The sequence below is a fragment of the Camelina sativa genome, chromosome 17, assembly GCF_000633955.1.
Source record: "Camelina sativa cultivar DH55 chromosome 17, Cs, whole genome shotgun sequence".
NCBI classification, from domain to species: domain Eukaryota; kingdom Viridiplantae; phylum Streptophyta; class Magnoliopsida; order Brassicales; family Brassicaceae; genus Camelina; species Camelina sativa.
The window spans coordinates 16112929-16129134 of record NC_025701.1 but is presented as its reverse complement, the minus strand read 5'-3'; the positions used below and the strand labels follow the sequence as shown (position 1 = coordinate 16129134).

General features: G+C 39.2%; 1 protein-coding gene across 1 annotated transcript; it reads right to left on the bottom strand.

The window, feature by feature from the left end:
- On the bottom strand, nucleotides 6574-15682 carry LOC104757389 (ABC transporter C family member 12). The gene is made up of 27 exons (XM_019239093.1): nucleotides 15403-15682; nucleotides 14694-15060; nucleotides 14385-14563; nucleotides 14240-14279; nucleotides 13929-14085; nucleotides 13690-13804; nucleotides 13490-13570; nucleotides 13362-13386; nucleotides 13187-13243; nucleotides 12832-12897; nucleotides 12626-12700; nucleotides 12433-12540; nucleotides 12021-12155; nucleotides 11807-11913; nucleotides 11628-11721; nucleotides 11296-11463; nucleotides 11011-11151; nucleotides 10698-10898; nucleotides 10522-10620; nucleotides 10291-10443; nucleotides 9804-10174; nucleotides 9522-9702; nucleotides 8490-8813; nucleotides 7651-8407; nucleotides 7439-7560; nucleotides 7103-7348; nucleotides 6574-6991 (listed from the first exon to the last, which is right to left on the bottom strand). Exons 2-27 carry the CDS (start codon nucleotides 15027-15029, stop codon nucleotides 6842-6844), a joined length of 4488 nt encoding a protein of 1495 aa, XP_019094638.1. The 5' UTR covers nucleotides 15030-15060; nucleotides 15403-15682; the 3' UTR covers nucleotides 6574-6841.

Here is a 16206-nt window from a genome sequence, read left to right as displayed (position 1 = left end):
CCCCCCACATCTTTCCCGCAGCATAGTTTATCCCATGCGATCCAGTGTAGTCCCCGCGATTGCTCAGACGAACTCCACCAGAAATTCGAAATGGCACTTGTCAGCTTCTTCGTGACCGTCTTTGGGAGACGAAAACACGACATTACAAAGGTAGGGACCGCCATAGCGACCGATTTAATCATGACCTCCTTCCCCCTTTGGATAACAATCTCGCTGGTCACCCACTGGCCCGTGCTTGCAGCTTATCTTGGACAAACGAAAAAAATTTCATCTTAGATCCACCCAAACTTTCCGGAATTCCCAGATAAGAACTCATCCCGCCCAAATTTGTTATATCCAAGACGCCCTTTAATTCCTCCCTGATAATCAACATCCACCGTATGTCCAAATTGAACAGAGGACTTGTGGAAGTTGATTTGCTGACCAGAAACCCGTTCATATTGTTGGAGAATCCTCAAAACCACCTCACATTGCTCCTTTGTGGCCCGACAGAAGAACAAACTATCATCCGCAAATAACAGGTGCGAGATAGGAGGACTAGCAGTGGAAATCCGGACACCACTGAGAAGCTTTGCCTGTTCTGCTTTCCGAAAATTAGCAATAAGCACCTCCGTACACAAAATAAAAAGATATGGCGACAAAGGATCTCCTTGTCTCAATCCCCGATGTGGGATAATGGACCCCGAGGGCGACCATTAATCAATACCTTGTACCTAATTGATGTCACACACCACATAATCCAAGATATCCATGTCTCGCAAAAACCAAACTGACGAAGCAGTTTCTCTACAAAAGACCACTCCACCCTATCATAAGCCTTACTCATATCCATCTTGATGGCCATAAATTTCCCTTTACATGAAAGGTTAGTACGGAGGCCATGGAACATCTCCTGTGCGATCAAGATATTATCCGAAATATAACGGCCCGCCACAAGTGCCGACTGTGTTTCGAAAACCAAAGACGGAAGAATATTACGCAGCCATTGATATAGAACCTTTGAAATAATTTTATACCCAATATTACATAAGCTGATCAGACGCAACTCTGACATCCTGGTTGGTTTATCCACCTTCGGAATAAGATAGATATGTGTCTCATTTAACCATTTATCGAAAACTCCCTCCTGAAGAAAGGAATTAACCAAAAGGACCAAATCCGCTTTAACCACACTCCAAGCTTTCTGATAGAATAATGCCGTCATACCATCCGGTCCTGGGGCTTTATCCGGATGCATCGTAAATAGTGCCTGCTTAATCTCCATCTCAGAAACTTCCCGTGTTAAAGAATCATTTGTGACCTGGCTAACAGATGTACCAATCTCGGCTAAACTCTCCTCAATATCTGAAGGATTCGACGAAGTGAAAAGCTCCTGAAAATACGATATTGCAGTATTTTGGATCTCACTTTCCTCCGTCGACCAAGTACCATGTTGGTCATAACAATTCGGTTCCGTACCCATCGCTGCTTCGTTTGAGCATGAAAATAACTTGTGTTGTTATCCCCAAATCTCATCCAGCGACTTCTACTTTTCGTATACCAATAAACCTCTTCATCCCGATACGCCTCCCGTAATCGCCAAGTAAGTTCTGCAATCTCATCAACTGATGTACTATCATTCTCTTGTGCAACCGCTAATTTATTTTTCAAATCTTCAATTATCTCCCGCCCATACGGTACCTGAGCTTTCCGCCATTGAGAAATGGCCCGCCGACACGTAATAATTTTTTCCACTAAAGTGGAAGACGATGAACCGACCCCCACATCCCACCCCTCCGCTATTGCTCCAACAAGCCCATCCTTATCAAGCCAGCGCCGGTCAAAATGAAAACTGTTTTTACCCCGACGAACTTTGTCCTCAATTACCGCAAGCACCGGCATATGATCCGACGCAATCCGTGGTAAATATTCCGTAAAATAATCAGTAAATAAATCATGTCACTGTTCATTTGCTAATGCACGGTCCAGTCGACTCCGTATCGGTTTCTTGTCCCTCTAACCTCGCGAAGAAAGTGTATCACCCAGAGCGGGAAACTCAAGTAACCCACAATGTCGGACCATTGTATTAAAAGGTACAAAGGAAGAAGCATGGCACAATTTGCCACCCCGCTTCTCATGATTGCCTTTTATTTCATTAAAATCACCAATTAGGAACCATGGTTGATCGCGTCCCAACCCAATCCGGGTTAACCATTCCCACACTAGATCACGGTTCTTTGGAACCGGATCACCATAAACAAAAGACAAATGTATTAAGTTCCATTTATAATTAACCTCCACATCAATGAGGCTATTTGATTCAAATAAAAAGGAAACATTATTATTATTATTATTATTATTGTAGAATAAGGCCAAGCCACCACTACAACCAATAGGTTCAACTGTTTTTAAAGCTGAATAACCAAAATGACCAACAAAAGACTCTAAAAAAGAAAAGGGTTGTCTAGTTTCAGACAAAAACAACAAATCTGGCTTATGCTTCCCCCATAAATCCCTAAGATACCCAATAGTAGCTTTATTGCCCAGTCCCTGGCAGTTCCAACTTAGTATCTTCATTTTGGAATCTTTGGAATCTTTGAAATTGGTGGTTTAGCTCCACCAGCGATACCCTTCTCCATATCCTGAGGCTTCAGGGTAACCGTGTCTCCAACCAAAGCAGGACCCTTTAAAGATGGTCGCTTGCGAGGGGTACGTACATACAAGTTCAGCTTCTTGGAACCCAGACCTTGGGTGCCTATGACTCATTTCCCCTTGCGTGACTTTTCCACAACCGTAGACTGACCTATTACACTCTCCTCCGGTGGTTCTCCTACCATAAGAGAATTCGTCCCAGCTATGACGAGGTTCTCACCAACGAAAGCCTCCTCCTCCATACCAGCAACATCCTGAACCTCCTTCCCTTCTTCCTCTGTCACATCAGTATCAACCTGCATAGTGATAGTCTCCTCCACCAAGGGAACAAAAACCTCCTTCTCCTTAACCCTCTCCAAAACCACAACAGCATCCACCGCAAGGTCCTGCACAACAGTCTCCTGTACAGACATAGTGTCATTGTCCCCAATAGTGACCGCAACCACACCAGACTTATCTTTCTCAACATGAGATAACGTCGTTGTTATCCCTGAATTCAAAACAGCACCAATCTCACCCAGCTCCGGAACTGCCTCCGCATTGTCCGACGAAGCTCCCTCTTGAAACAAAGCCTTACGTACCACCTTACTCAGATGAGGATCATCCACTAGAGCCGTAACAACACCAGAATCCCGCTGCTCCACCTTATCTTTGAGTTGAACTTCAGACCCCTTCGTAACCCGCGGGTGTCTGTGTTCGTTATGTTGCACATACGGTTGGAAACGTCGTTGCTTATGCACCGGTTCCCCAACGGGAAAAGTCATCCGACTTTTGTGTCCTTTATCAGACCTCCCCTCCATAGGCCTCTTCCCATCAGCCTTAGTCCTCTCTCCACTGTGTTTACCCCGATTCCCCCATTTAGCACCTCCCTCCGATCCAGCCTCTTGCTGCCTCTCCGACGTGACTGCACCCTTATAACTCTGGTGCCTACGATCAGCATCCTCCCGAGGTAAGACAAGTTGTGCTATAGTAGGCTCCTCTAATGGAGGACAATGATCCTCATCATGGCACAGACTAAAACATTTAGTGCAAAAGCCAAACAGCCTTTCATAGCGAAGGGACACCACAGTAGCTTCACCGTTGAAAAACTCTACCCCCGTCTCAAAACAAAGACATTTGAGACCATTGATGTCCACCTGAACCCTTCCTCCATCAATATCCACATCCAACACGGACCCCAATGCTTCCCCTATGCTCCTGAAAGTTGGAGCAGCCCAAAACTGGAACGGAACACCCATGACGAACCCAGAAGGTCAAGGACGATGGGTAGGAAGGATCTACTGTTGGACGCCATCGAACCATGGAAACCATCCAATGGTCAAAGTAAAATGGAGCCAGCTTTAGCACCTCAAGCATATCGGCTTCCTCATCGAAATCGAACTGGAACTTCCCCATCCCCAGGTCTGCACCAACAACTTTGCCATCCATATGCCAAATCCGCGGAACATAATAAGGAGAGCCTTCATGTCTTGCCTTGACGGGTTCATACATCTCCCGATCACTGTCTTTGAGTAACCTTCTTTCAATTCCGTATTATCGAAATATGGAACCTTCACTTTTGTCTTCATCACATTCGACCCCTGACTGAGAATCAAACTCTGCGACATCACCACAAGGAATGTTGCTAAGAGCAAAAACAAAGTGCACAAAAAACTTCGAAACAGAGAAAAAAGCACTGTGAGTGATGAGTTTCCTGTTGCACAGAAGCCAGGTCTTTATACTCGACAGAGGAACCGACCCACGAACTCATAGGATCAATAGAATCCCAAAAAATCCGACCCACCACATCTCGTAATAATTGTAATCTCCAATCATCAAGCAAGATAGGCATAGCGCACCAGATCAAACCATTAAAACCAATCGTAACCCAATCATACCAAGGATCCCCAAATCTCATAAGAAGCCCAGAGAGAAACAAATACGAATCCTTCCGTCTTCCTTTTCTGATATCGAAATCAGCGGCATACCAGAGATACGGATCCGCACAGAGCACCACAAAGATCCACCATGATTGCCCAACCTTCCAGATTCGAACAAATCTCTCCGAATAACCATTTTGATTCCTTCGATTGAATTCTCGATCCGTAGATCTGAATCCAATATCATCACACTCAAATGAGTTCCCGTAACAACCGCATCGAACCCATAGAATACCAAAAGAATAAACGCTCATAGTCGGGTCAGAACCCTAGAGCAATCGCCATCGCCGTCGTCGTCTTTTTCTTTCCTTTTTTTTCTTATTTAGAATATTCTTTTATAGAGAAATAAATAGGAGAAATCATTGGAGTAAAACCCATCTCTATTATAGAGAAAAAAATAGGGAAAACCATTGGAGATGGTCTTAAAGACACCATAAATATTTTGTTATCACTTACTCCCTCTTTCCCTAAAAAAATGATGTTTAGAAGTTTTTACACATTTTAAGAAAAATAATTAATAATTTTAAAAACATTATTTTCTCTTACTAAAAAGAAATTATTTAATTTTAAACCAATAATAATTTAAAAATTCAAATATTTACAATGATAATTTTTTGAAGGTTACACAAGATTAACTTTAATTAATTTAAAATTATATTAAATCAATCTTTATGAGACATAAAAATATCCCAAAACATCAATTTTTACTGGACAAAGTAAGTATTATATTTTTATTGGAGAAGACATATCCACAAATATGTGGGATAAAGATGGTCTTATTCTTATTTCTTCTTATCTTAGGATTCTTGAATATTTTAATTTTAAATGCTTTTTTAATATTTTTAATTTGTTTACATTTTTAATATTATTACACAAAAGCTCCTTTGCTTGTAAATGCGTTTATGTTTTGTCTTGGCTTTTATGCTCAACACTCACATCCATACCCACAAATCAACTCCAATATTTGTTTCAAATTATCTGTTTAAAAACAGAGTAACGTACATATACTACTTTTTTTTTTTTTTTCACTGAAGATTTTCATTATATAATACAAGGTGAAATACATGGGTGGAATGCGTTTTTGAAATCTTAAAGCCGGAGGAAAACAGAGATATCCCCGGAAACTTAAGCCCAATATTCGGGAAACACAAATTACAAAACACAAGCCAAAAGAAAACGTACATATACTACTACTTATCTTTATATGTCCTTAAAACAAGGTTATTGTAATTGTTTTAGAAAAGCCTAGTCTACCATGGAAAAAACGAGTTGAACTTATCTTAGACGGAGAAGTGAAAGCGAGATTTCATTTTGAGGGTGTCTAATTCTTTTTGGTGTAAATGTTAAAGACAAAGGTGTTTATTACACGTTCACTCTATTGTGTATGTAAAAGTAAACTACATGATAAGTTAACCTCACGTTCCACTTTTGCGGATTCATAGAAGCTAATGTTGTGTTATTTTTCTTTTAGTATCAAATATTCAAATGTGTTTCACATAATATTTATAACTACATCTATATTCCTATACAAAGTCTTTTAATTAAAATATTGGATAGCAAAAATTGATCTAATGGTTTTTTGTTAATTACTGAAATTTATTGTCATTCGGCATCCTATTTTTCTTGCGTGTGGGAGTTATATGACTACTACACATGACATAAATTTAAAAGACATTGTATATATCATAGGAAGGAAAATTATCATGAATTATATAGAAATTAATCAAGAACAAAATTTATCAAGACATTGTGTCCCTTGTATATTTAGATTTTTGGAGGTCAATAGTTTTATGTAGTTTTTGTACATATGAACACATGTAACGATACTTCATTAGAAGCTCTCATGTATTATCATGCTATGTCTTAATTTTGAAAGGTCAATATTTTATTTTTTAAAGCTCTCACCACATTAGAAGCTCTCATGTATTATCATGTTCATTTCACTAAGTATCGTTAAATGTCCCCAATCTCCAGCCCTCAACTTCACTATTGTACCAAAACCCCTAAAGAACATTTGAAAAAGTCAGCATCTGCCCAAAAGTTGTTGGCCAAATTTCCAACTGTCGAGAAGATCATATGTACACAAGAGTATTAAAAAGCGTATTGTGCATGGCAGCACATCGTTTAGGTTTATCTCTAAATTATTCAACATAAGACTCTCCTTCTAATTTTGACACTGTAATGAGTAATGACGCGTATTCCATCATCATGAAAAGTCACTACTGCAACTTCCATTGTCGTTTGTTGCAAACCGAACTTATATACTAATTTTGGAAGGCTGGTGACCAATTCTATCCACCTAGACTCATTCCAGTCCCTCTCTTTTCAAAGACCAAGTTGCAAAGGTACTGAGCATTTGCTGGTCCGGTGCTTTGAACCATCCTGAAGAAGGCACTTGTATCTCTTGATAGCAATTCTTGTGGACTATCATACTCCAAAACCTAAAAAAAAAAATTGACATTTCCCATAGTTTTTATTATGTAACGAATCCATATCTGATAAGAAGATAGATATAATTAAGTGAGTTCCACGAATAGTAATCCTGGCATTACCTGACCAGAACTAAGCACAAGGATTTTGTCACAGTCGACGATGGTATTCAATCTGTGAGCGATAACAAGCATTGTGCAAGACTTGAATTCCTCGCGGATGGTCCTCTGTATCAGAGAATCTGTTCTGACATCAACAGATGCAGTTGCTTCATCGAGAACTAGGATTTTAGATCTTCTTAGCAATGCACGTGCTAGACTTAGCAGTTGCCTTTGCCCCACGCTGAAATTCTCACCTCCCTCAGAGACCTTCACAGAGTGATGAGTGTTTGGTCAATAATCTCAATCATAACAAAACTAACACAAACAATGCTAATAAAAGCTCTGATTAAACTACACCTTTGCATCTAAGCCAAAAGGAGTCCTGCTGATGACATCTTTTATATGGGCCCTTTGTAAAGCCTCCCAAAGGTCAGCATCATTGTGCTCACTAAATGGATCGATATTGAATCTCACCGTCCCTAAAATAAAGAAATGATTCTCATAATGAATAACAGAATGCAGGAATATATACTTACAAGTTACAATGTTGTCTTAAATTAAACACGAACCTGAGAAAAGAACTGGTGATTGTGGTATGATACTTAAAACCCTGCGTAAATCTGTCAGTCCGAACTTAGCCACATCACTGTCATCAATCATAATTCTTCCCTTTTCTATTTCCACGATCCGAAATAATGCATTCAGCATGGAAGATTTTCCTGCACCAGTTCTTCCTACCACTCCTACTTTCTCACCTGGAGAAACAAAAAATGACAGTCCATGCAATACTAGAGGAAGCCCGGGTCTGTAACGCAGGTGAACGTCTTCAAACTCAATGGATCCTCTTGAAGGCCAGCCAGATACTGGACGACTGTTCTCGATTATCTCTGAAGCCTCAGAAGGAAGATCAATGTAGTTACCGACACGCTCAACAGAATTCAAGCTGTTCTCTGCTCTGCTAGCTTGCCTTAAAACACCACTTAACAGAGTAGTGATATTCAAAGTGTAACTAAGCAGGAGTCCCATCGTAGATGCAAAAGCAGCTTGGTTCTCTGCATTCCCATTTTGCAGAACCGCAAACGTTGCAGTCAACCAAATCATGATACCCCCAAGAGTCTCCAATCTTATAGTGAGCCAACGATTTGAGCTCGTATTTGCAAGAGTGAACCTTATGTTGTTGTCCATGGATCTTCCATTAATATTTGCCATCCGGTCATAGGCTTTATAGGCTCGAATGCTTGACAAACCATTCAAAGCTTCTCCAAACTGAGCATAAATAGGTGATCTAGTAATGGAATCCAAACGTCTAACTTCGCGGGATGTGCTCTACAAATCACAAAATGATGTTAGTTCCAAGAGTATCATATGGTTTAACAGCAATTCTCCATGTTTTTGAAGAAGGAAGTACCTGATAGTAGAGGTATGCTGCATAGAACAGTATTAGGAGTGGCATTATTGCCCACAATGAAATTGTACTGACAGTACCTATTAGTGCGAATGTTGAGAGGAGTTGCCACAGCTGGTTCATGAACATATTCATTAGGTTGGCCACATTTCTATCTATATCACCAATATCCTTAGAAAATCTGTTTATTACACGTCCAATTGGATTAGTGTGGAAGAAGAGCATAGGAGCTCGAAGAATAGAACTCAGCATAGCGTCATGGAGTGTTTTGGCGGCACGTAAACTTGATGTGATCAGCCAAAAGGAGATGGTAAACGTGACAGCCACCTGAAGCAATGACCATAAAAGTCGTCAACTTCGTGTGATTTGTCAAAATTAAAGATCTCAGTCTTTTACAGAAACAAACCTGACCAAATCCGAGAAGAGCATATACGACAATGTAGAAACCGGGACTATAACTCTTTGACGTGCTTTGATCTGTCCAAAAACTTAACCATGTGCTACTTGAAACTCGGAGAACTTCAGTAGATAAATAGCATGCCAATAGAATCATAACTACCCATAAGCCGCCAACTGCTTCTTTATACCTGAAAGTTAAAAACTATCTTATAGTCATCTGTGTGTATAAAATATAAAGAAATGCTATATATTCTGAGTCGGATGAACCAGNGTGGCATTATTGCCCACAATGAAATTGTACTGACAGTACCTATTAGTGCGAATGTTGAGAGGAGTTGCCACAGCTGGTTCATGAACATATTCATTAGGTTGGCCACATTTCTATCTATATCACCAATATCCTTAGAAAATCTGTTTATTACACGTCCAATTGGATTAGTGTGGAAGAAGAGCATAGGAGCTCGAAGAATAGAACTCAGCATAGCGTCATGGAGTGTTTTGGCGGCACGTAAACTTGATGTGATCAGCCAAAAGGAGATGGTAAACGTGACAGCCACCTGAAGCAATGACCATAAAAGTCGTCAACTTCGTGTGATTTGTCAAAATTAAAGATCTCAGTCTTTTACAGAAACAAACCTGACCAAATCCGAGAAGAGCATATACGACAATGTAGAAACCGGGACTATAACTCTTTGACGTGCTTTGATCTGTCCAAAAACTTAACCATGTGCTACTTGAAACTCGGAGAACTTCAGTAGATAAATAGCATGCCAATAGAATCATAACTACCCATAAGCCGCCAACTGCTTCTTTATACCTGAAAGTTAAAAACTATCTTATAGTCATCTGTGTGTATAAAATATAAAGAAATGCTATATATTCTGAGTCGGATGAACCAGTGAATGTTGAGTTAAGTACCTCATCAGAACATTCCAACTAACGATGCCAGTTTCCCGTTCTTCTTGCTTGACAAGCACGGATCTTCTCCGTTTCCCTTGCTTGGTACTGCCCTGATTTCTTTCACTCACATCAATCGTGACAGTTGGACCCGGCTTCAAAATGTTCTCGTCATTTGTATTGACCTCTTGGGCATCCATTTTTCCAGCATTTTCCATTAGTGTCTTGAACAAACTCCCACTTTTTGACAGCTCTGCGAAGGTTCCTTCCTCTTTAATCATTCCTTCGGAGACTAAAATTATTCTATCCATTAAAGGAAGAAAATGTAGCTGATTTGTGACAAGCACCCTCGTTTTCCCCTTCAGCTCATTCTTCATACAGCTATCAAAGACCTGTTAATTGTAATAGTGAAGCTTAAATAATTACTCAAAAATAAATACTGTAACTGTGGATATTAAACTCTACAATTTTTGTTAGTTCAAAGAGATTATCATTTATGTAAGAATACCTGGTGAGCAACATGAGCATCTAAAGCACTCAAGGGATCATCGAATATGTAAACATCTGAATTTGAGTAGACTGCCCTAGCCATTGAAACTCTCTGCTTTTGCCCTCCACTAATATTCACCCCACGTTCTCCAATCTCAGTAAGATCACGGCCCTGATTAAGCAAAATTCAGGAAGTTACTAAGAAATGTTATATAAACTCAGGCTGTGTAAGTTTTTCATTCCACTTAACTGGAAGCAAATCAAGATCTTGTTGTAAGGCTGTCGCATCAATAGCCCTCCAGTATCTTTCAGACTCAAAATCTGACCCAAATAAAATGTTGTCACGCACCTGCAATATATTAACACATATGTTGGGGACACTTCTAGCCAAACTAACTGACCAAATGGAAAGAAAAGGCGACTCACAGTGGCATTGAAGATCCATGAAACTTGAGGAACATAAGCTACGGAGCCCCTAATAACAACGCTTGAGGTTTCAGGATGAGATAACTCCCCCAGCATTGCCGAAATAAGTGATGTCTTACCTTCTCCAGTTCCACCTACAATGGCAACCAAGCTGCCAACAGGTATCTCCAAATTGATATCGGCTAATGTGGGCTTGGTTGTCTGAATTTTCGAGCAAACGCCGTGATCAGAATGTCATGTATACTGTGCAATGCAGAAGCAAGTATTGCATCTCAACATAATTTCAAAAAGAGAGAATATTTTGAGTAATCACCTTTGAATCCCATGAAAAATATCCATGCTTAATAGAAATGGCTGGAGCTCCTGGTTGAAGAGGTGGGTTTTGTGCTAGAGTTCTCTCTTCACTTAAAAGTAGTTCCTCAATGCGTTGTAGTGAAACATTTGCGTTGACAACCTAAGTCGAGAAGTAGCAAAGATAATTAAAGTAAAGAGTAAATCCATGGGCACATGATAGGTCAAATGCAGACTAGTAAATTAATAGTTAAAATATAATAGAGGTATATGAAACAGCTGAGGAGGGTATGATTGTTAAAATAACCTGACTTAGTAGATTTGGTAGCATGTTGAGAGGAAATCTTAGAACTGCGAATAGAGAAAGAGATGTGAATGCCCTTGCTGGTGTCAAATCTCCTCCAAGCAGAACGAAAACCCCAAATGAAACCACGGTCACAACTACTGGAATGCTGTTTAGTATAAAACTATTGAACTGGAAGAGGAAAAAATGTTTAGGGATTAAGTTGTTTAATGTGGAAGACATATCCCTAAATGTAAGTCATATACGGAATTTAAGTGCATACAAGATACGTAAATCCTGTCGAAATGTGTTAGAGAAATGGCAGGCAGTATAAAAGTAAAGATAAGGAGTCATACAGCTGATAGTAACTGCGCTTTACGAAACCATGAGAGCTCTTCGTTTCTCATATCTTGAACCCGAGTCTCGAAGCTCTTCTCCCATGCATAGCATCTGAAAATAGTAGAATAACTAGTTTAATAATGTATCATTAACTCAAAAAACCTGAAAAAGAAGCAATGAAAATTATCAATCATACTTTACAGTATCCATGGATGCCAGAATCTCATTTGTGATACCGACTCTTTGGTCAGTCCACTGGAGTCCTTCTTTAGTCAGTTTCCTCATTTTGCTTATAATCAGTGTCTGTTTATCAAGAAATAGAAAAGGTGGACTTGTATGTGAACATACGCATTTACCACAAAGCTTGTACAATATTAAAATAGGTTTATCAACAGAATGAAGTTAAATACCTGGAGAGGAATTAAGAGAAACAGAATCAACGAACCGAAAAGTGAAGCAACTCCTAGTTGTTGATAGAGAAGAATCATAGACACAATGATGCGAAATGGAGCAGACCATAAGCCGTGTAGCTGTTGCGATATTTGCTGAAATAATCAGAAGACTATGTTAGCAGTTACAAATCCATAGTAGTGCAAAAGTAGTATGTATCAAACTGAGAGAGTTAGACGGAACGTTTAACTGAACCTAAGTATCAAAAAAAAATTTGTCCCTAGGCGTATAGATTTTTTTGGACCCTTTTCAGTATAAAATTTTTTTTTCCTTTTTTTTGGACCCCAAATGCTTAAGCTTTTCCCAAAAAAAAATTTTTGTCCCATGGCATCCGCCCCTCTCGCCCTAGCTTTAAGCCGGACCTGAGTATACCTGAAGTGAATTAGCATCCGTAGTTATCATGTTCGTGACCTTCCCTGAAGCAAAATTCTTGCGAGCTTCATGAGTTAGTCTTAGAGATTTGTGGAATATAGCTGCAACCTACAAAGTAATTAGCATAATTAGAATAAAGATGACTAAACTGATCATACAAGTCGGAGAGAAATAAACGTTTCGCCAAAATTACCAGAGTTGATCTCAACCGAAATCCCACCCGCCAAACATTCTGAAAATACTGGGCTTCACAAAGCACTCCAAGTGTCTAAAATGAAATTGAAATGGACAGAAAATTATGGGAGGGGGAAGTAGAAAACCAAACATGACAGTTTGGAGAAAAAGTAAATGAACCAAATAGAATTTTAGAGATCAGAGACGAAATGTTGTGAAACATACCACCCCAATGAATATTATGAAAGCATAGACATATCCAACCCAAGCTGGATCACCTTCTTGCATTGACTACATAAAATGATCAACGATTTCTATAACCAAAGTAACACAGGACAAGTTGTTGAAAATGTAAGATAAGAATCAAGGAGGTCTGCAGAGTACAAGCAGCGTATTAAAATAGAGGTCATCACTCATGTATGAGAACTATATGTCACTGCGTTATTACTCATTTTTATATATGTAAACCCCCAAAAAACAATGAGTAATGACCGTCGAGTACATGTTTTATATAAGTCAGGGGCCAAAAACATCTATGCAATATTTTTTCTAGTACGAATTAAGCAGAAAGAGACCTTACCCGCAAAAGATGGCTCAGTATCACTGGTCCAACAAATTGAGAAATATCATTTCCAATCTATAACACGCTAAAAAATGATGTGAAAATTGCATGAGGGTTGTCAAATACAGAACTGAACATTACTGTGGATGCAGGTCAAACCTGATGCACGGAAAATAAACCACAGTATCCTTACCTTGAAAATACCAGCCAACCAGAACCTACAAAGATGGAAAAGAGAATTAATGCCAGTGTCTATATGTGTGGCTTTAAGGAAAACTACATGGAATAGACTTTTATTTAGAAAAATCATCAGCTTTTTACCTTCCACCAAGGCTACTATTTAGTGCTCGGAGAAGCCATGGCTTAGGTCTCCGTGATTCTTCAGTCCAGAATCTTTGGAATCTGTCAAAGCACTCATCCAGTGAATAAGAATGTTCTTGATTCTAAACGAAATCTTCTACCATATATATAAAAGAAGATATAGTGCAGAAGGCAGAAGCCAAGTAGCAACTCATCTGTACCTTGTGATCAGAGTTTCTGTTTGGTCCCATTTGTCTAATTGCCAAACATCCTTCTCAGTTATTGGCTTCCTGTAGCCTAACTGCATCAGCGGCGTGATCCAACCAAAGTATATTCCTAAGAAAAGAAATCCAAATCAGTTGAATAATAAGAGACCATGGCTATATTGGCCAAACAAGTGTCATTTGCCAATAGACTGAGCATGATATAAATTTCGTTTATCAGTTCCGGGGCTACCTACTGGAAAATATGCTGGCATGTCGCTCAGGACATATGTGCTCTCCCTCCCGAAGTGCATCATATTCAACATTGTCTAATGGTTCATCGTTTAGAATATGGTAACCCGGATAAGGATCAAGATCAGGAATGTATATAAAAAGAAGAGTTCCAAAAAGAGCCTGAAACAGAAACCATATGAGACAAGAACTTGATTATTAGCACATGGCTAGCCTCCTCTAAAAGCGAGCTTATTGATAAATTTGAAGATTTTGGATGTAATTTCTGAGAACAATAAATTGCAAACTTATACATAAGGAAGTTGTTCTAACAAACCTGGGAGCATCTCGAACTGATACAGAGATATAGGGCAGTTCTGCAATAACAAACAGAGGAAATCTTATTATGAAATTCAGGGCTAAATCCACCAATGTCCAATCACCAAATCGAATTCATTTCTATGGAATATACAATAACAAACCTATTGATTGAGTTCTTGAGAGGCAACACAAGGTCCAGCAGGACAGCATCAGCAACCAAAACATAAACAACACCGAATCTCAGGTACCATCGAAACTCTTTGACATATTGTTTAGTTTCAAGCCCAACCAAAACAAGCATGGAGAGCCAAGCCAATGCCTCTACCATCAACGATGCAACCTGCCATTGAATAACACCAGAATCCTATTTCATTTCTTTCCTACAACTTTCGTATCAACAAGAAGGGCTTATGAATTTAATCTCCCCACAACCATATGATTACAAATCAGAGTTACTCATTTAAAGTCACCTCAAAGGGAGGAAGACCACGAGTCTCTTCATCCATGTCAAAGAGTGAAATCCCCATGACCAATCTGAGTATAGGCTCAATAGCACAGTAACACGCCAATATTCCAAGCACACAGTTATAGTATTTCTTCCTCAAAAAATATTTCTGAGCTTTGGTATTGTAGAAGATGATCCAAATCCGGTAGAAACACAAACCCAGAAGCACAAAGTGAGAAACAAGAATCACTAGTGAATCAATGGCACACGGCGTGTAAGCTCTAAAGGCACCATCCACTGCTTTTCCCCAAATTCCATCTGCAACTGGCTTGCAGTACCAATTCAAAGCTTCAAAACCCATCTTTTTATCAATCAAACCTTCATTACACAAACTGAAAGAAAACAAAAAGGCATTTTCTTAGTACTATACAAAAAGGCTAATACAACACACACACACACACACACAGTTTCACGCCCAAATTTAAAACCTTAACCAAGGCAACTGTCATAGAATATTATTAGCTAGAATTGACACCAGTAGAATAACAAAGGGGCGTTTTTTTTTTTTTTTTGACAAGGCCACTAAAAAGATTCTTCAAGGTTCCAAAAGCAAAGAAGTCAGTTGTAAAAAAGCTAAAACCTTTACGAAAGTCCATTAGCAGTAGTAGTACGCAAATCAACTTGAACGCTACTAATACAGAGAGATGAATTACGGAGAAGAAGAAAAGAATTACACTTTTTGGCTCCGTGATATTTCCAAGAAGACCCAAAAAAAATTGAAGCTTTTGCCAATAGTCTCTGAACGGAGAAGACTAATGGGTACGAAAAGCCAACCCAACCCGAAAAGCACTCTAAAAGCAGTGGAGGGAGTGTTTGGTTCTTCTTCATAACTAATCAAAACCTCACTTAAAAAAAGAAAAAAGAAAAAGGATTCTCTTAGATAAGACGAATCGCGAATTCCGATCTCTACATGTGTCTGTAAGTGTAACTCTGTTTTATGAGAAAAAAAAAACATTTATTTATTAGTCACCATTGACGTTTTGTCAGAAATGGGTGAATTTAGGTATGGAGACGAAAATTAATCATTAAACAATGTGAAATATTTAATTAAGGCGGAAAACAAATTCAATAGAGCTATCTCTCTAGAAAATAGATCTAAACCTTGAAATTAGGAGTAAAAAGAAGAACTCAAGAGAACTAGGGTTTATTGTAAAGAGGGGAAGGAGAACTCAATTATTGTATTAGATTCTAGATGGATTACAATGGAGAAGTCTCCCCTTATTTATACATGTCTCAGAGATCACACAATATATCAACTTTCCTTATCAGACGAAGTGAAATATGGAAAACTGCCTTATTGTTTGAGTCGGCTGCGCCGCATCAAAGTGGAGGTCGGTTTCTTCTTCTCCAAGACTTCGTCTCACCCGAATTGACTCTTGATGACCTAATTGATCCCCTAACCGGATTCCCGGTTAAATGTTCAATTAATGTTTCTGGTTTAGCTCGGTATGTCGGGGGTGCTGAATCCCGCACCAACA